The 18,593-nt window shown below is 42.7% G+C and overlaps 3 protein-coding genes across 3 annotated transcripts in view; 2 read left to right on the plus strand and 1 right to left on the minus strand.

The window, feature by feature from the left end:
* Positions 1 to 795: 795 nt before the first annotated feature.
* On the minus strand, positions 796 to 5,279 carry gps1 (G protein pathway suppressor 1). The gene is made up of 14 exons (XM_028411762.1): positions 5,083 to 5,279; positions 3,898 to 3,990; positions 3,538 to 3,719; positions 3,222 to 3,386; positions 2,993 to 3,128; positions 2,818 to 2,895; positions 2,593 to 2,653; positions 2,385 to 2,470; positions 2,169 to 2,263; positions 1,979 to 2,084; positions 1,803 to 1,883; positions 1,568 to 1,705; positions 1,351 to 1,485; positions 796 to 1,247 (listed from the first exon to the last, which is right to left on the minus strand). Exons 1-14 carry the CDS (start codon positions 5,113 to 5,115, stop codon positions 1,173 to 1,175), a joined length of 1,464 nt encoding a protein of 487 aa, XP_028267563.1. The 5' UTR covers positions 5,116 to 5,279; the 3' UTR covers positions 796 to 1,172.
* A 1,150-nt stretch (positions 5,280 to 6,429) lies between these two features.
* LOC114439668 (calcium-binding mitochondrial carrier protein SCaMC-3-like) lies at positions 6,430 to 14,379 on the plus strand. The gene is made up of 10 exons (XM_028411763.1): positions 6,430 to 6,981; positions 9,878 to 10,001; positions 10,113 to 10,200; positions 10,493 to 10,604; positions 10,809 to 10,967; positions 11,478 to 11,630; positions 11,778 to 11,891; positions 12,098 to 12,265; positions 12,398 to 12,548; positions 12,638 to 14,379. The coding sequence occupies exons 1-10, from the start codon at positions 6,769 to 6,771 to the stop codon at positions 12,817 to 12,819; spliced, it is 1,464 nt and encodes a 487-aa protein (XP_028267564.1). The 5' UTR covers positions 6,430 to 6,768; the 3' UTR covers positions 12,820 to 14,379.
* Positions 14,380 to 18,306: 3,927 nt separating this feature from the next.
* Positions 18,307 to 18,593, plus strand: part of septin12 (septin 12) — a 37,474-nt gene continuing 37,187 nt past the window's right edge. Inside the window, exon 1 of the mRNA XM_028411461.1 lies at positions 18,307 to 18,516. Coding sequence (XP_028267262.1) covers positions 18,462 to 18,516 — 55 coding nt within the window. The 5' untranslated portion in view covers positions 18,307 to 18,461. The remainder of the gene's footprint in view (positions 18,517 to 18,593) is intronic.

Below are 18,593 nucleotides of genomic sequence, written 5' to 3' on the forward strand. Positions count from 1 at the left end.
CCTGTGCCTTGTCCTGCTGTCTGTGCTCAGTGTCTGACAGGTCTGAGTAGGCCCTACAAATTGTTGCTGGGTGTTAAGGCCACCCCCCGCTACCCTCCATGAAGCATGCCAGCATTTGCCAGATGGTTTGACAAACACACATTTACATTCTAAGTTCTGCTGCTCACTTAAAAACCACTTTCTCAGAGAAATGTAACGCAACTCGGCACCCGGCAGGCCCATCAGGTCTTCGTCTACTAAACAGTGTAACAGTTGGTACAAAAGTCACAACCCCAGGAGAGGAAATGCTGTCTGTTGTCAGCTGCTGTGTTCTCTTCCATCCAATTAACATCCTCCCCCGCTGTAGTGTGGAGCCTGAGATTCTTACAGATGGTGACAAAAAGCTTCAGCAAAAAAACAAAAAAGCACAGAAACCCTGCCAAAATACTGTCTGCAGCATTTCAACATTTGATTTAAACTCTGCCAGCTTCACAAACCGTCACAAAAACAGGTCCAAGTCTTAAGTTTACCCTGCTAAGACCCAACAGTGACTGCTGGACACTCCAGTTCTCAAGTATCACCACCGTGGCTGCAGTTCCCCTCAGCTGTGCCAGGTGCACATGAAGCTCTTATTAAGAACCTCTCCCCACAGATGTAACCTTTGTCTGGTGGCCCGAGATACAGAAACAATTGTCAGCAACTTGCCCTTAAGTCCCAGAGAACAGTTCAACTACAGCAGAGCTTGCAGGGGATTAAAACTCTTAAAATTAACACTAAGATATTAAGATTAAAAACAAAACAACAATACTCCAGGTGTGTGTTTTGGTAAGTGTTTTTATTTTAAAACCTTGTTTCTGTTCATGAGGTCTATATCAAGTGTAAGCTGAGCAAAGTGCATCTCCTACCAGTAACTTACAGCTTAAGTGCTGACTGTTCCTCCCAACACATTATCGGCCAAAACTCCACATCAGACTAACAAAATGGTTGTACTCCCCGCGTCACCTGACGGTGGGTGGGACAGAGATCTTTTCAGAACATGAGTCTTTACATTGTGTGTCATTTCTGTCTTCTGCTAAGAAACTGAGGGTGGGGTGAGGTGGGGTTGGGTGTTGAACAACAGGTGATCCTTCCCCTCCAGTTTGCAGCAGTTGTCAGCAGAGTCAGCATGCTGACGTTAAAACGGACTTCCTCCCTCACATGTTGGTGCTCATCCTAGTCTGGCTGTTGGCTGGTGTCAGTTCACCCTGGCTGCCTTCTCTGGGTGGAGACTGCAGAGGGGAGACAACAGAAGAGAGATACTCATCCGCATATTTTTACATTTACAAGCAGTGCTTTCAATCATTTATTATGGTACACAGCAGTTTTCTCTACCTTGACATGGATCTGATTGCGCAGCACGGCAGCTCGGAGGATCATGGCTTTGGCTCGTCTCTGGAACTCTTTACCCATATGGAGCGACTTCTCAAACGTGGTGCTCCTTTGGTCCACATCCCTTGCATACAGAATCTAGGAGCAGCAGTTAGTATTGATTCAAATGTGAAACTTCCAATAGTTTTGTAGGCTGTGTGTGTGTGTTTTGCTTTAAAACCTTGCTATGGGAGTCAATCCGCGCATTAATGAGACCTTCCAGTATAAGTTGGGTGAGCTCGTCTTCCAGAGCCGCTACTGTGGTGTTAAAAGCCTGAGCCATCTTAGTCATATCCGCCGACACATATGGGCTGAAATACTGAAACACGGAGCATTTCTTTTGTTTATATATATATATAACGTGATCTTTGATTACTTCAAATGTAGTGTGAGTTAGAGTACAGTGTGCGTCTTACCTGAATAAGGGCCCTGTTTCTGATTTGGCTGTAGAGTGTCTTCACATGAGGTGCCAGGTACATGTCCAACAGGAGGTTATCCTGGAAGGAACATCACAGTAAGAATTATATCATGTCCTCCTAACCGTTCACATTGAAGTTTTATGTGAGTTATATCTTAAGGTTGTTGCTCTAACCTTCATTTCATCCAGCAGCTTGAGACAGGATGCATACTTAGACTCATAGAACTTGAAGATGATGTCACGTATCTGAGGTTCCAACTCTAGAAATAACTTAAAGGAGCTGTGGGCCGAAGAAAATATTGTTAATACAAATTCACTTCTTGTACAAATACTTTTTTTCAGCTGGCAATAAACAATCATCTACCTGCTGGAGATGACATTACGTTGGAGCTCCTGTCTGTCAAAGGTGGCCAAAGCACACAACCCACCATACACAGCTACATTACTAGGTGACAGGAGCTGCAAGAAATACACACAAAAACATTACAGATCAGTTTTCACATAGTTATCCAGGTCCTCTGACCAATAACGATGTTGTATTGAATTAATGTCATTTTTAAGGTGTGGTACATCCCCTCACCTCTGGACAGTCACAGTGGTCAAAGGAAGCCTGCAGGAAGCACTTGGCAGCTGGTTTATATTTTCTGGAGGCCAACTCTGCCAGTCCTAAAACGCCAACAAACAATTTAAAACACACACAACAACAGAAACCAGTTCTTGTGATGTCCCAGAGCACACAGCACCAAACTAAACTTCAGGCTGTAGTGAGTGATACAATTCCGTCTTACCTGCAGCGCACTTTAATTTAGTGAGGACTGCTTGGTTTTGGCTATCTCGCTCTCCTCTTTGCTAAACAAAAGGAAACAAAACAATCACTGTAGGCAAAACAAAGAGGCACACAGGATGGAAATACACCTCACTGTGAAACATTTGTTTGTCATAGCATTTTAAATACAATGCAGACAGTGGTGTCTGAGCTGGACGTGACACATCTGTGCCTGACTGGTGCTCACCTCTGCGATTTCTGGTGTGGATTCTGCCTTGTTGACGTAACTCAGCACATGTGACCAATTCTGTAGGTAAACACTAACCTGTGGAAACAAGACAAGATTTAATCCAGCAGTGTCTTTTAAAGACAATGCCAGAATTGTCCTTGATAGAATTGTTGTGGTTCTGTCTGTGCTGTACCTTGATGACATTCAGACACATGTTAATGACATGCTTAGCACTAGTGCAGTAGTCTCTGGCACGGGAGTAGCACTTTAGGGCGTTACTGAGGTCACCACAGTCCAGGTAATGGTCGCCCAGGTCATCATGGCCTCTCCTGGAGAACAGAAAGGAAGGATCTTAAGACCAAGGTGTTCTTTGGGTTCTCTCTATCAAGATTAACCATAAAAACGCAACAATTTATCAATACCTGATACTCTCTTTAATAGAGTTGCCTTTGTAATTCTTGAGATCAGTATCCAGTTTCTCCAGTTTGAGCAGTGCCTTTTTCCTGGTGGATTCAGCCCAGGCTGAGTCCAAAGGAGGAGGGACAACCCCGCCTTCGGGCACTGCATCCAGAACACCCTGCGCTTCTCTAAAAGAAATAAAAGTAACAATGACACTCTGAAAGGTTTATGTCCTTCTTGTAGTGTAACAGTGGTCTGAAGATGGACAAACCACAAAAAACACTGATGCACAGCAGCTAAATAACCAACAGAATCTCATGTAATAATGTGCTGTAATACCGAGTGGCCTCTGTGAGTTTGCGGTGGATCTCTTCATAAGTGTCAACATTGAACGTCCTTTGGACGAAGGTGAGGGCCATCTTCAAGGCCTCCACTCGAAGCTGAGGACAGTGCTCAGCGATAAACTGAAGCCGCTCAATGCGCATTAATCCACTGTAGCTGGTTGCATACTGCTCCAGGTCCTACAGAAATGGAGTGAACAGTAAGAGATCTTATCAACACCAATCCAGAGATAACAAGCAGGCTTTTTTGCAGCAGCAGTGGTAGGTGGATGGCAGTAGAGCTAGCATTAACAACCAAAACAGTGAACAGAAACAGCATGAGGTTAAAATGATCAATAATAGTCTTAGAAGACGATACCAGTGTCGGGTTCTCCACTATGTAGTTAGTATCTGGGGCATTCTGCTGGTCCTCCTGGGGGTCTGCATCAATCTGCATGGGCTCCACAGACCCCTGATGAGCAGACCAGGAACAGAAGAAGTTTAATCTCCACATGCAATCTGATTTCCGGACTAACATCTGTCCACAGTATGAGTTTAAACAGAGGTGCTGCCTTAAACTGGTGACAGTTCACATGCATTGTAAAGGATGTCCCAAATATCAATGCAATAAAAGTACACTGATTTCAAGTAGTAGTAGACACAACCATCACATCTTCAGACTTGTTTAAAACAGGAGCACATATGGCAGCAAGGAAGCAAAATAACCAGGCTGTATATATATGAGTATCCCCCACACGCTACCAGTAATTTGCACTAACAATGTGACTTGTAGTCATATGTCGAGGTTAAGATGCCGCTACAGCTGGTAGTTTTACCTATAATAACGCTAGCTCCTGCATGAAGCTAAGGAAAATGACAAACTGCTAATAACAGGAAGTTAGCGTGGTAATCTGTCTTTCGGTAGCTACACGCTGCAGGTATAAACACACATGGTTTGGGAGTGTATGGTATGTTTTACTGTTGTCTTCAGAACCAGGATTACCATGTTTGTGTCTCACCAACGGCTAACAGTTAGCATCATGTGTCGACTAGGCAGAATAGCAACGTTACCACTACAACAGTGCCGCCGCTACCCGTCACAGCTAATGTTGTTAGCCAACAGAGGCCTTGTTAGCCGACAGCACCAAACTCCCAAAAGGCATTCTTGTAAACACTGGGTTACTGGACAATACAATACATGAATACAATACACGAATACGCTTTTGTTACATTTTAATAGAAAGTCACAATTTCTGCATAATTCAAAGCATCTATCTGTAATGTTCTCGGTAAATATCTTGCTTATTAGCTACCCCATTCGCATTCTTTCACCGATATCCACAGTAGGAGATGACTGCACTGTATTTAGTAAATAAATCCTTCATACATGATTTAATACAGCATACTGAACCAATATGTGTGCGTGGTTATTCAACTGTGACTTCTAACAGTAACTACTATTAGCTTAAGCTAGCTTGCTAACTGCTAGCTAAGGTTACCCAGCTTCCAGCAATCTTTGCTATTTCAAACGACATAAACAACAGGAACAGCGGCTAGGCCTTACCTGAAAGTTAAACACCTGCACGGGCAAAGGCATCTTATGTTTTTGTGGCTTCAATGTCGTTACCGTTTTTGGGGGAAATGTAGCATTAAGATGTGGATGTGCGGCGTACACTGCAGCAACCGATTCTGAGTGGGCTGGGTCTGCTAGCTACAGGTCGGAGGAAAGGCACCTCGCTACGGCTAGCGGGAAGGCGCAGAAGGAGCGTCAGCTGGCAGTGTGCTTTAGAGGGAAGTCATTCCAAATGCATTTCTGAGCTAAATTATCACGTGACCTTTGCATTATTAGCCAAACATCTAACTCTATTTTTGTGGGATCTTCATTGTTTTACATTGGTGGAGCATATTCCCAAATAAACACAAGACAGTACTGGAACCAAGCAAATCCAAGCTGTATTATTAAAGTTCCTTACGGCATAAACTGGCCCTGACTCCTCATTCATTGGTGCTCCGGGTGACTGTAAACGCACTGTGTGTGTGTGTGTGTGTGTGGATATGTGTGTCTGTAAACGCACTGTGTGTGTGTGTGTGTGGATATGTGTGTCAGCTAAAATGCAAATACGCACATTTGGCTGCAGTCCATCAGACCAAGACGGAGTGAGCGCACACACTGACCATTTAATCTCCTACTCTCTCACTCTCTCGGTGCTATCCTGTGGATGCTGACCCGGCACTTCATTATCCTCTGCTGCACGTCACAGCTCACAATCCCCTTTATTAATGCTATAAATAGCCAATAAGCTATCAATTGTAACTCACACAGTGATCTAGAGGCCTGCCAGCACAGCCTCAGCCTCAGTGGCATTCAGATCTGGACACTTGAGGCCTTATTTATTACAGATGAACAATGTCTGAAAGTATTTGTTGATGATGAAATCAACCTGATGACCGTGCTGCTCATGTAATGGTTTAGTCTAAAATATGAGATAATCCATCAGAAAATGTGTTTTGACTTTTTTCTCTGTGTGTGTGTGTTATTGAGCTAACTGCTGAATTCACTGCTCCAATATGAGGATAAAAGCTGTCACTGATTCAGTGAATAATGAACTCGTTGCCCCCTCCTCTCTCTCTCCTTCCATTGCAGGAGCCGCTGTGAGCGTGCGCGCTGGAGATGCGTGCGTATGGTGTGATGCTGCAGAGCTGCGTGCCGTCAGAAGCACGGGACGGATGAACGCGCGGAGACAAACGCGTTTTCATTCACTTTCACTCCACGTTGATTTGTTTTGAATGTTTTTGACCGGCTGTAAAATAATCTGCACATAACAAACATGTGGCCGGACAGCTTTGCGTGCGCACAGATGCGTGAGAGACTGCGGTAAAAAAAAAAACCGGCTGCGTCCTCACGAGCTCCTCCTCTGACGGAAACTTTAATTCCTCATCTGAGTTTCTGGATGTGCGCGTGCCGGTGTGGTAACTGACACGGGGTTTAATCTTACGAGAGCTCCTCTAAGCCGCATCCATCCATCCACCATCCATCCATCCATCCATCCATCCGGGAGGGACGTTCCCTTCGGCAGAGGGAGAACTGCGCAGCCACACGCTCAGATCTCCTCCAGATGATGTGAGGCAGCGGTCCGGTTCCTCTGGAAACGAGGACCTCAAGCTCCTTTCATTTTTTTGAACACTGTTATGCAAGTGTGTGAGATCAGTAGACGACCAGCACCGACCGCAGCGGCTTTCCCTCTTTCTCATGGGCGAAGACCAGGAGCGGTTTTGCGCCCCTTCTCGCCACGGAGGAAATGAAGAGAACGGAGATAACGCGGCTTCTCTGGACCCGGACAGACATAGGAGGTATTCGGAGCTGTTTGAGCAGCTGGACTTGAATAAAGATGGAAGGGTGGACATCAATGAGCTCAGGACCGGACTGGCGGCTCGAGGTTTACACCGGGGAGAAGCTGAGGAGGTGAGGAGGAGTTTTTTTGCTTTGCTGTGGTGCAGGCAACATGATGACAGGTGCACACACACACACACACACACACACACACACACACGCACTTCAGCTGCCTTAGTGGCACGCAGGAAGGAGAACACTGGACTAACAAACAGTAATGCTGTAATGAGTTGCCCTCTCTTCCACCTGTCCAATCCCATCTGAAGTCTATTGTGTCACACACGAGTCAGCTGTGCGTCAATATGAGATTAAAGCCATAATTCAAAGAATGTATCATAATTCTGACTCAGAATTATGTGATTAAACTTAAATACAAATTACAATTTAAACAAAAATACTTTACTCAACTTTGGAGAGTCCAGCAGCAGCAACAGCCTACTATGTTTTTTTCCTTAAAAGGCACTTTACAGGGACAAATCATAAAGAGCACTTCTGTTTCCAGGTGCCTAGCAACATAGTTCTCACAAATCATGTCCTCTCCTCTACAAAGCTGATAGTGATTTGCCAAAATATCACTATGCCATGTACTTAAAACATTAACTCTTTAGCTGAGATGGAGGTTTATTGTTATTATCACATAACGCCTACAAGAGTCAAGACATGACGACCGAAAACAGACCTAAAGGACACAGAGTGTTGCGTTATAGGGGATGCCACTGTCTCCTCACAGCCACCTGTAGGTCAGGTCAGGCCTTCCTGTTTCCATGTTCTCTCTTCGTGCCTGTGTGGGTTTAGTTTAGTCAGGATGCACTCCACAACTGTTAACTGGTGATTCTAAATTAGCAGTACACACACTGTGTCTGTGTTAACCCTGTAATCAACGATTCTCTCTTCAAACAGCTGCGCTGCAGCCGAGTCCCCGGAGTGAGTCTGTCATTTCAAGTGATTAACCAGCCTCTGCGGGTCAATGACTAATTTGTGTGGCCCGGTTATAACACACCATATAAAGACAACCTGTTCCAGTTTGCTGAGGAATCTAACCCTTTGTGGATGAATATTTTAACAGTCTGTGTGTAACACTAACCTGTCACACTGCTGACCTTGACTGTCAACTGATTTGTCGGACAGGTTCTCATCTCACATTAATCTACTTTTGTATTTTGTGAAAGATTTATTGATCCTTTCTACTGCAGGAACTTTACAACTTATAACCCCTGTGGCTTGACACAACCACACTTTTTAAATTTAGCACTAGGTTGTTTAGTGCCTCCATTGTGTTTTATCAACCATGACAAGCTCTAAATATACAGATAACCCCTCTCATACTTTGAAACCCACACCCCAAAGCCAGTTCCAGTCATCTGAACAAATGGCCTGTGAGTTCCGGCATGTTTCAGTCAGGAAGAGCTAATTATATACAAATCCCCAGAAAAATTAGGCCATACCAAACTTCATTCACTTAGGAGTAGCAGAGAATCAGACGGCAATTAGCTCTCAAAGTACATATTTGACTTTGGAGGACTCTTGTGGCCAGAAGTGTTTAGCGGTTAATAAGAATTCTCAGTAAACAAGTCATAGTTAACTTTGAGAGACCCGGGAGGCCCCTTTTAATATAAAGAATGTGAGACACTTGTAGAAGTGTACTACACTGACCGAGAAGTCATATGAGAGGTTAGGCTCTGTTGAAATGAGCTCAACAAATGAGATTAAAGCTGTTTGTTGCTGGCCTTAGTCAAGTTAGAGTAAAAGTCGTCTGGTTATTCTGAGTCGATAACTGCAGGCAGAGGAGGAGAGGGGAGCGTGGTTCCAGTCTAAGGGCGTAGATTTGCTTTTGGCATTGGTGGGGACCAAGACTCCGACAATTATTATTATGATGAACTAATTTCATTAGCGACCTCGACTTTAAGTGACTATGACAAGTTTTTTACAAAATAACTCCTTATATAGACCTTCTTTATGGCTGCCATCCCTTCGATATGCACCAAGCCACACATGTCACAGCCAATCACATGGCCATATGTGTTACGGTCGGACCAGAGCCCTTGATATAACCCAATCAGAATCAGAGTATCAAGGGCTTTGGGACAGGAGGATATCTATTGGTAGGCCGCCGCAAAAGAACGGAATGCACCCAATGAGAATATGTTGTTTTTTTTGGAGGGGTTTCAAATTATTGGTGGGGACAATTTAGTAATTGCTGGATATTGGTGGGGACACGTCCCCTCCGTCAATGCTAAAACTACGCCGCCCTTGTTTCAGTCACAAATGAGCCAGAATGATAGTGTGCCTCTTACACATTATAAGCCTCACAAACTCTGTTGTCTTGTACGCCGAGGGCCTCGTTTGTGTACTCCATCATTTATTAGTGTCCAGGCTTTCAGGACATCTTGTATCCACTGGTTGAGGTTTTGCATAACTATGGATGTTTCAATGAAAGAGGATATGTTCTCCAAACAGTATAAGTTCTTTCTACCTTGAAAAAATTACATTCAAATAATCTGTTATCATCTGCATACTGAATGACTATTGTATACTAAAAAAACATTGGTTTAACTGAGACAGAAGATAAGATAGAGCGACCAAAAAAGCTAACATGCTAAACTAATGTGCTTACTGATGTCATCAGTACATGTTTTGTTAGGTCTTATCAGATGTTCACTGTGCTTCTTTTTAATAGAAAAGTGAACAGTACATGGGTACTGTAAGAATTAGTTTGTATTCTGTCTCTGTTTGTCTCTCTGTCCCACTCAAGAGAGGAGAGACTATGTTTACAGCCAGGTAAGAAGTAGTTTTACTTCTTGACGTTCACAGGGAGCACACCTAAGACTTTCATCTCCTCACCTTCCACACTTCCTGTCCTCGCCGTCACTTCCATGTCGTCTTCCTCATCGACACACCCCCCATGCGTGATGTCGTCTTAGTTTTGCTGCTACGAGTTACTACTTAGCGTCTCTCTCTGCACTCACAGATCGTCCTTCAGAGTGACATCAACCATGACGGTTTGCTGGATTTCCAGGAGTTCTCTCAGTACCTGCGGGCTCATGAGAAAAGGCTGTGGCTCATGTTCCACAGCCTGGACCGCAACAATGATGGTGTGACCACCTGCAAACACACACATACACACACCACTTGTTTAATACAAACACACATAAGAAATGACTCAAGAGACTACAGTGTACACACTTAGTGTTGTTGTTTTGTAGGTCAAATTGATGTGGGGGAGATCCAGCACACACTGCGCCAGCTCGGAGTGGAAGTCACCATAGAGCAGGCCTCCAGAATACTGCAGAGGTACAAAGTGTGTGTGTGTGTGTGAGAGAGAGAGAGGAAAGTGAAAAACATTTTTGTGCATCTGTTGATATTGAAGGTGACATGATCACTATCAGCTAGTATATGTGAGCATTTATCATGAGCATCAGAAATCAAAGTAAAGTAAACTTTGAACGTGAGGGTTATAAGGAAGCACCCAAATATGTGTAACAGGTTTGGTGCCTCGTTCAGACGTCAAACCAAGTAACTTAACTTGACCATTATTTTTGTTGTAACACAGTCTGATTTCCTGGTGTGTTTCCCTTTCTACCAGCATGGACAGGGATGGCACTCTGACCATTGATTGGAACGAATGGCGTGATCACTTCCTGTTTAACCCTTTCCATAACATGGAGGAGGTCGTGCACTACTGGAAACACTCTCACGTGAGTCACCAGTTTCACGTAGAATGATAAATTCTTGACAATATTCACACTTCCTACACTTCTCAGAACAGAAGCAGGATATTGCATCATTTTACGAACTACACCGAAACATTTCTACAAATCATAGTTTGTTCCTCCATGTTAAACTGTTTGTTTTCTGTATTGGAAAGTTATGGTAGACAGATTCGTTTTTACTTTCTACAGATGTTTGACATAGGGGAACATCTGACAGTGCCAGATGAGTTCTCAGAGCGGGAGCGGAGGTCGGGTCTTGTGTGGAGGCAGCTGGTCGCTGGAGCTATGGCTGGGGCAGTGTCCAGAACAGGAACTGCCCCGCTGGACCGCCTCAAAGTCTTCCTGCAGGTGGGTTGTCTTAGACAAGGAGTGAAGGCAGAAAGGTAGTGAGCCATTTTTCTGCTGTACTATTTGCATGTTGTTTAGAGTCTAAACAGTAATCAACAGATAGTGAAGCATATGATTACACGTTAATTAATTTCTTCACACAGTTTGATACTTTGTAAACAGCTAAGCACAGTGAATGTGCCGGTAGGTCTGCTGTATTCATAGCTGTAACATTTCCAGATCAGCAGAGCAGCTGTAATGTTGTGGCAGCATCTGCCTGTGGCCATCTTTTAAAATCTACCCTTCGCATGCTGCACTGATATTCACTTATTACAGGAATGAAACAAAGCACATGGTGGGTAGGTTGGGTGGGTGTTTGGAGCATTCTCAGAAAAAAAAACACAGGGCCAGGTTGGCTCAGTTAAAACCCTGAAATATCAGATAACAGAGCTGATTTATGATTACATCTCTACCTCCATAACTGCAGTTGGATATACACAGTATCCATCATCCTCACGTTTGTGCATCCAGGTACACGGCTCTTCATCACGGGGGATAAATCTGTGGTCTGGACTGAGGGGTATGGTCCAAGAGGGAGGCATCTCTTCACTTTGGAGGGGAAATGGCATCAATGTCCTCAAGATTGCCCCGGAATCTGCTATTAAGTTTATGGCCTATGAACAGGTCAGTGCACTCCTAAGGGAAGTCCCGATGGTTCCATTGGTAGTGGCAATCAATATACCTGATAATGAAATGTTTTGTCCTTCCTTGCTCTCATGTTACAATATTTTACCAATTTTTCTGCACACTCCTTCCCATCTCTTACTCCAGATCAAGTGGGTGATCCGAGGCAGTAAAGAAGGAGGCAGCTTAAGGGTACAAGAGAGGTTCATTGCTGGTTCACTGGCGGGAGCTACGGCCCAGACTATCATTTACCCCATGGAGGTCAGATTGAGATTCATGTTAATGCTAAAAGAATTTTTTGACACTTAGGAATCGTTTTCATTGGTGTAGAAATGCCCTGCTACTTTGTTAGTATGCAAAGTTTAATTGGATATTTATAGGAAGAGCTGTCTTTGATTGATGCCAGGAGCAACAGCTTTACTCCTTTAGTCAAATCTTTTGTTTCCTGATCCCTGTATTCTGGGTAGGTGCTGAAAACTCGTCTTACTTTGAGAAAGACGGGACAATACTCAGGAATGGCTGATTGTGCCAGACAGATCCTGAAGACAGAGGGAATCCGAGCTTTCTACAGGGGCTACCTGCCAAATACACTGGGCATCATACCCTATGCTGGCATCGACTTAGCTGTGTATGAGGTATGTATGCATTCATCTAAATCCAGCACCCAAAATCCAAAAATGACAAGTAAATTATCCGCACTTACCATCCCTCCATAAAATAATCAAAATATTTTATTTTATTTTATTGTACTTTGCTCCTGCTTTAAGACTTTGAAGAACGCCTGGCTCCAGAGGTACTGTGTGGATTCAGCAGACCCGGGAGTTTTGGTCTTGCTGGGCTGCGGTACTGTGTCCAGCACCTGCGGCCAGCTGGCGTCCTACCCCCTGGCTCTCATCCGAACACGCATGCAGGCACAAGGTGAGACATTAGATTTACACCTAAGAAATGAGCAGTTTCATTGCTTAACACACTAGCACCTGTAACTGACACTGTTCCTCTTATTTCAGCCATCACTGAGGGTAAACCCAAGCTGACTATGGTGGGCCAGTTCAAATACATCATATCTCATGAAGGGGTACCGGGTCTGTACCGCGGCATCACCCCCAACTTCCTCAAAGTAATTCCTGCAGTCAGCATCTCCTACGTGGTGTACGAGCACATGAAGAAGGTCCTCGGAGTGGGTTACTGAGATGACTGAGAGGGACAAACATGCAAAAAGGAAGTGAAGGAATACACACTTTTGTTTGTGAGACGATGCACAGGAGAGATCCACCTCCTCGGACTTCTGAGGAAAATGAAATCTACTAAGAGGATAAAAGGGCAATTTCACATGCGGCATTTCCTGTTGACACAGTCAGGTTTAAACTTAGTAGGTCTTACTCATTTGGGGAATTTGGGGAAGAGAATGAGGTTATTGTTGGGACCTCTGATACTATAAAATCACATAAAGGATTAACTGTATATTGACTTGAATTAAGTTGGCATCAGCACTGATTTGGCTACATAATGCCAAGGTTTTTATTAATCCAGACATTGCACAGTACCCTGGTTAAGTAACCTGTGTGTTTTGTTTTTTTTTCTGAGCTCCATCACACTTTTTTCAGAACTACTTACCCACAAAATATGTGCATTTTTCTAAACACACTGGTAATGGTATGACCTAAATCTGACAAATAGATCCTGCTCTCAGTGCATACCTGTAAATTCAGCACCACCATTACCCCTCTAGAATTCTCTATGGCTACACATCGCAGCTCCATACCCACAGATTAGTGTCAGTTATAACTCTTGGGAATCCTCTTACGTCATATACACGTTCACTTCAACTTTTGCTGTTTAATTATTCATGTTATTATGAGTTCATACATTGTAGTCTTGGGTGTTTTCAAGGCACTAATACAATTTAATATGATTATTTTTGTTATTATTAAACTGTAAAAGGCTCAGGGGAAAGGATGTAAATACTAACTCATGATGTGAAAATGTACAGATAACTAGAACAATAATCAGTGGCCCTCCATATGTATCAAAGCTGAACAGAAATGTTTCTCCAGCACCTGCATCAGGATCAGAGCTCTCTTAGATTTACTTCAGAGTAGTGAGGTCACATTGCTCCCGTGATGTTGGGTGCGACAGGACATTTAATGGGCCTGTGTATTTTCTGAGTGTTAATGCATGGGGGGAGGAGGATGACAAGTTGTCCTACATATATAAATAAAATACATTTTCTAGTTTATATTTTATAAACTTAAGGCATATTATTATATATATATTATATTATTTTCTATACATTGATCCCTTCACCAGAGCTTTAGCCAAAAAAAAAAAAAAAAACTCAGCTGCATGTGTCAGGATATGAGGTTGGAATGTTTGGAGTGATCAGATGTGCATGATGTTCTGACATTTAGGTATAACTTGAACTGTTTTTGCACAAATCTTTCTGTACTAATTATTGGTGCAGTTCTGAAGCAGCTGCATGTATAGTGTGAACGCTTCTTCAGAGAACGAATGTCACAGCAGGCAAAGGCAGTATATCTATATTATTATGCTTATGCTCGTTTCTTTCTCCCTTGCAAGCGTACTTGAAATGATGCTTGTTGCCACTGGGGCCTTGCAAGCATGCAGGCATATGATATTTTTAAAGCATGGGTGCATGTTTCTGGTGTAGCCAGCCTAACTTAAGTGTGTGAGGGACTGTATATTGCCTTTTCTTTATGAGCTTTTTGTTTGTTTCCCCAGCAGCAGCACCCCCCCCCCCAAAAAAAAAGCTATTGTAATATGAGATTGATACAAAATGCTACAAAAAGAGCTTTCTAGTTTTTATAAATCATGTGTGTTATTTGAATGTGTATGTGCACTTTACATGCCTCAATGATGGAATGAAATCTGTGATACTGACTGAAAAAGGGGCGCTCTAGCTGGGGAACAGCACACGGCTGTTTTCTATGGATATAAATGCAACATCTTCATTAAAGATTATTATTTGGTCATCTTTAAAGCTGGTTTAATTCATTTGTGTCCACATGGGGGCAGTGAAACAACCACAGAACTGACAAGCTTCAAATAGTCTATGTAGTATATATAATATATATATATATATATATATATATATAGACCCCAAGCACTTGGGGAAGTAGGCCTATGTCTCTTACCATGATGCTAAATGACGCTAATAAATGACTGAAAACATGGCTGATCTACAAGTGAACTGCATCCAACTGTGCCTCTTGCTCAGTCAGGTTCCCATTATGTGATGCTGTGAACACATCTCCACATGTACCACTTCAGTGTATTGCCATAGCAGTCTTTTTTTTTAGGATGTGGCAACATGTCAGATATGACACAGAGATAGATTGTTTACTCACAGTCACCTACTGGCTTGGCACACTATGAGATATCGTTTGGGTTACAACCAGCTCCCTGGACAGCCAGATTAATGTTTGTGTAGTGTCGTTTCTGTGGAGTTTGGATGTGGTTGCTAGGGTGAGCTCGGTGAAAACGCTCTGTGAGGACTTCTTGAAAAGTCATTTACAAAAGAACAAGTCAACCATCGCTAAGCCTTTATACTTTTAATAGGAGACCGCAGAGAGATAAATAAGGTAATGCTGCGTCCATGAATCAACTAGTGCTGCCTGCAGGCACCGCCATCTGGGAACACATATCGCAGGGTTAACCCCTCCAGGGAGGGGGAGGGGTGGGTGGGGTCTATGGTACACTAGTTGTCACAGCTGCATTGCAATTGACGGCAAGTGGTTCATATAAAAAGTCATTTTTTTCATATAACTGTAATTGTAATTCCAGATTTTTTTAACTAGTAGAGCAGTTTAGCACCCCTTCATTCCCACTGGGTGTCCCACTAAGACTAAAAATGGGGCACAGCTTTTATACTTCAGTTTAGCAACGATCAGTTACACAATGAACTATCCTGTTACAGGAAGAGCACCAATGTTACATTATATTTTCTTACAATGTTAATTAATATCAATGTCCTTGTTATTATGCAATGTAGCCTTTATGCCCTTTATGTTGAAATTACATAAAATAATAACCTTTTTGCAACATTTGGATTTGTTTGTAGACCTATTCACATAAAGTAAATCCTCATATATATATATATATATATATATATATATATATATATATATATATATATATGGGGAGAATATATATATAATAGTTATTTAGTAAAGTTGGTTTAAATTGTTAGAGGTAAATAAAATATGTGTATTAGTGTATGGTAATAGCATGTTGAATCCAAATTGTGCCATGACTGAGTGTTCCCAGTAGAGGGAGTGGTGCAACAATATGAGATTCAGAAGTGAGCACTGGTAGAAGGAGTATTTGACATTTTTGCTTTTGACATTTGACTAATAAGGAAGAAAAATGAATAGCTCTCTGAGGAAATTCACGGGAGACATATGAGCTTGTTTGTAACTTAGAAAAGTCTTAAGATCGTTCAGTTTTATCCTGTAGAATTGTGTGACAGATATATATGGTACAAATCTCAGTTAAAAAAATAAAGACCTGGAGGCTAGTTTTATAGAGGAAATGTTTTAAAAAGACACTATGAATATGCTGGTCAGGAGGAACTTCAGCATGCTGCAGATGAACTGACAACTCCTACACCTAGAAGTAATTGACCAATTAATGGCCACTGCACTGAGCACCTAAACCACTCTTTATAAAATGGACACCACCAAAAAAATGCAATTAATCTGTTCATTTTCTCTCCTCCACATTCTGCACGTCTGTGACTGAGTCTGCAAGATTTCAGGAGTACTGAAGGGAATGAAGACGACCTGCAGCTTAGCTCCTGTGGGCTTCAGCCAAATTTAACCCCTTGCAGTCCACATGCTGAAACTCTGGATTGAGGCTGGCATTGTCAGAACTCTAGATGTAAGTAATACTCGGGATCAAGAGAAATGAAGGGAGCCTTTCTTTCTGCAGTTAATGCTCTGTGTATCATATTTCATTGTGTACGCCTTTCTATCTAAATTACACTGGAATGCGGTGCCTGAATTCTTCGGCCCTGACAATTCGCCACAGACATCAACCACGGTGCAAGAAGAATCTTTTGGGCGAGTCAGAGCACGAGAAAACAAATGCATCATCTGGAACCATGGGGCATATCACAGGCAAGGGTTAATTAAGCATCATCCAGACACCAGGACACAGCAAGGGAGCAAAACAAAGGCGATAAACCCACGTGACTGAATCCCCACGCACCATCCAACACCACGCAGCATACCTGGGTACAATCTACTCCCACAACTGTGCCTGTTTACCTAAATTATATATTAGAAGATTCTAAAACTTTCTTCTTTCACACACCCTCTTGTTACTGAGGGTCAGGGGGCTCTCATTAGCCCTGTGGCTCTCAACCAGAGAGGATTAACGTCACAGTGGCTTTTCATGATCTGCACAGAAGCTGGAATGTGGTGTGTGTGTGTGTGTGTGTGTGTGTGTGTGTGTGTGTGTGTGTGCAGGATATAAAGTGACTTTGGTGAAAGTTAAAAAAGTGCAACTTTTCACCTACTTAAAGCAAATGTTTGAGAAAATAATGTTTTGAGTCAGCTGATAAATAGACAAAAAACTGAGTGATACATTCATATTAACACTTGTGTTGATTTATTTTCTAATCTTGTTAACATCAATGCCTAATTTTGTGGTATTGCCCATCCCTAACATTAATCAAACATGACAAATCATTTTTTTCTACAAATTTGCCTTTATAAACATGTGTGCTTTCTGTTAAAATACTTTGATTTGAACAATATTTATCCATCAATTATTCCCAAGAATAACTCATATCTGGCTGGTTTGTGCTTGTTGGTGAGTGATTTTATGGATAAAAATAGCAGGTCGATATGAACATAACAGTAGCTTAGCTAAAAATTGTGACATTGAGTTTGTGTATTTGTATGTTTCCACTCAGCAGCTTCTTAGTTAGCTAGTAAGCAATAGCCTAGCTACAATCCTGACAAAGCTAACAGGCTAATCTGTGGGCACTAAGTTTGGGTAAATGGCAACTACTGCTCAAACCCCAAAAACCTTACCTGAAGAAAAGAAAGTAAAAACCTTACCTGAAGAAAAGAAAGTAAAAACCGTACCTGAAGAAAAGAAAGTAAAAACCGTACCTGAAGAAAAGAAAGTAAAAACCGTACCTGTGTGAAGGTGCTGAGCCCCCTAGTCGCTGCATCTAATTACAGTTAGCGACTATAGGCTAACTTGCTAGCTAACCTGCTAAACCTAAACACAAACAACTCAGTGAGATTAGCTAAATGATTTCGTCAATAAAATAGGTGTTGAAGTATGAAGTATTATTAAAAGTGGTTGATGAATGTTCAGTAGCAACATTCCAGCTGTGAAATGATGTTTTTAATGTCACGTGTGAACCTGAGTTTTAAATTGAGCCATAAACGTGAACAAAGGAGTGTTTCAGTGTGTGCAAACAGTTTGTTCTCCATCAGAGAAGGTGAGGGGGGCAGAAGGTGGAGCGGAGCAGTGGGGGTATGTTTGACTGAGGACGTTTTTTCCAGGTGTTGCAGGCAGCTCCGCCCACCAGCTGTCCGCAGCACGTCCGCGCCCCTTTGTCTCCCGCGGCTGCAGGGCTGAGCGGGGGGTGGGCTGAGCTGACGCGCCGATGGTCCCGCAGCTCCAGAAGAAGAGCGTGAGGTCAGAGGCGCACACACGCATCTTGGAGCTCATCTCAGCCGGTTCTCTCACATCAGCTGTAAAAAAAAAGAAAGTTTTCCAACAGGGAATAAGAAGTTTATTCAAAGTTCTTTTGTTTATTCTTGATCTGACTTGGAGCGGCATCACGGAGAGAGGATGTCGGACCTTCCCGTGAATGACCACCTAGAAGGGATTTTATCAGATTTCGAAGGTATGTGGGCTGTAATATTGAATTACTCCAGGCTACTGCAGGATGTGTTGTTGGCATGTAATAAACTGAATGTGTAT

Source organism: Parambassis ranga, chromosome 8 (genome assembly GCF_900634625.1).
Source record: "Parambassis ranga chromosome 8, fParRan2.1, whole genome shotgun sequence".
Taxonomy (NCBI): Eukaryota; Metazoa; Chordata; class Actinopteri; family Ambassidae; genus Parambassis; species Parambassis ranga.

Bases quoted from the DNA above. Each gene is read 5' to 3' on its own strand.
- gps1 (XM_028411762.1), bottom strand. From the start codon at position 5,115: ATGCCTTTGCCCGTGCAGGTGTTTAACTTTCAG. The intron at 2,654-2,817 runs GTGAGCACCAGT...CCTTTTGTTTAG, and splicing joins CCACACCAGAAATCGCAGAG to CAAAGAGGAGAGCGAGATAG. The intron at 1,248-1,350 runs GTAGAGAAAACT...TCCCCTCTGCAG, and splicing joins GCAATCAGATCCATGTCAAG to TCTCCACCCAGAGAAGGCAG.
- LOC114439668 (XM_028411763.1), top strand. From the start codon at position 6,769: ATGGGCGAAGACCAGGAGCGGTTTTGCGCCCCTTCTCGCCACGGAGGA. The intron at 6,982-9,877 runs GTGAGGAGGAGT...CTGCACTCACAG, and splicing joins ACCGGGGAGAAGCTGAGGAG to ATCGTCCTTCAGAGTGACAT. The intron at 10,201-10,492 runs GTACAAAGTGTG...CCTTTCTACCAG, and splicing joins GCCTCCAGAATACTGCAGAG to CATGGACAGGGATGGCACTC.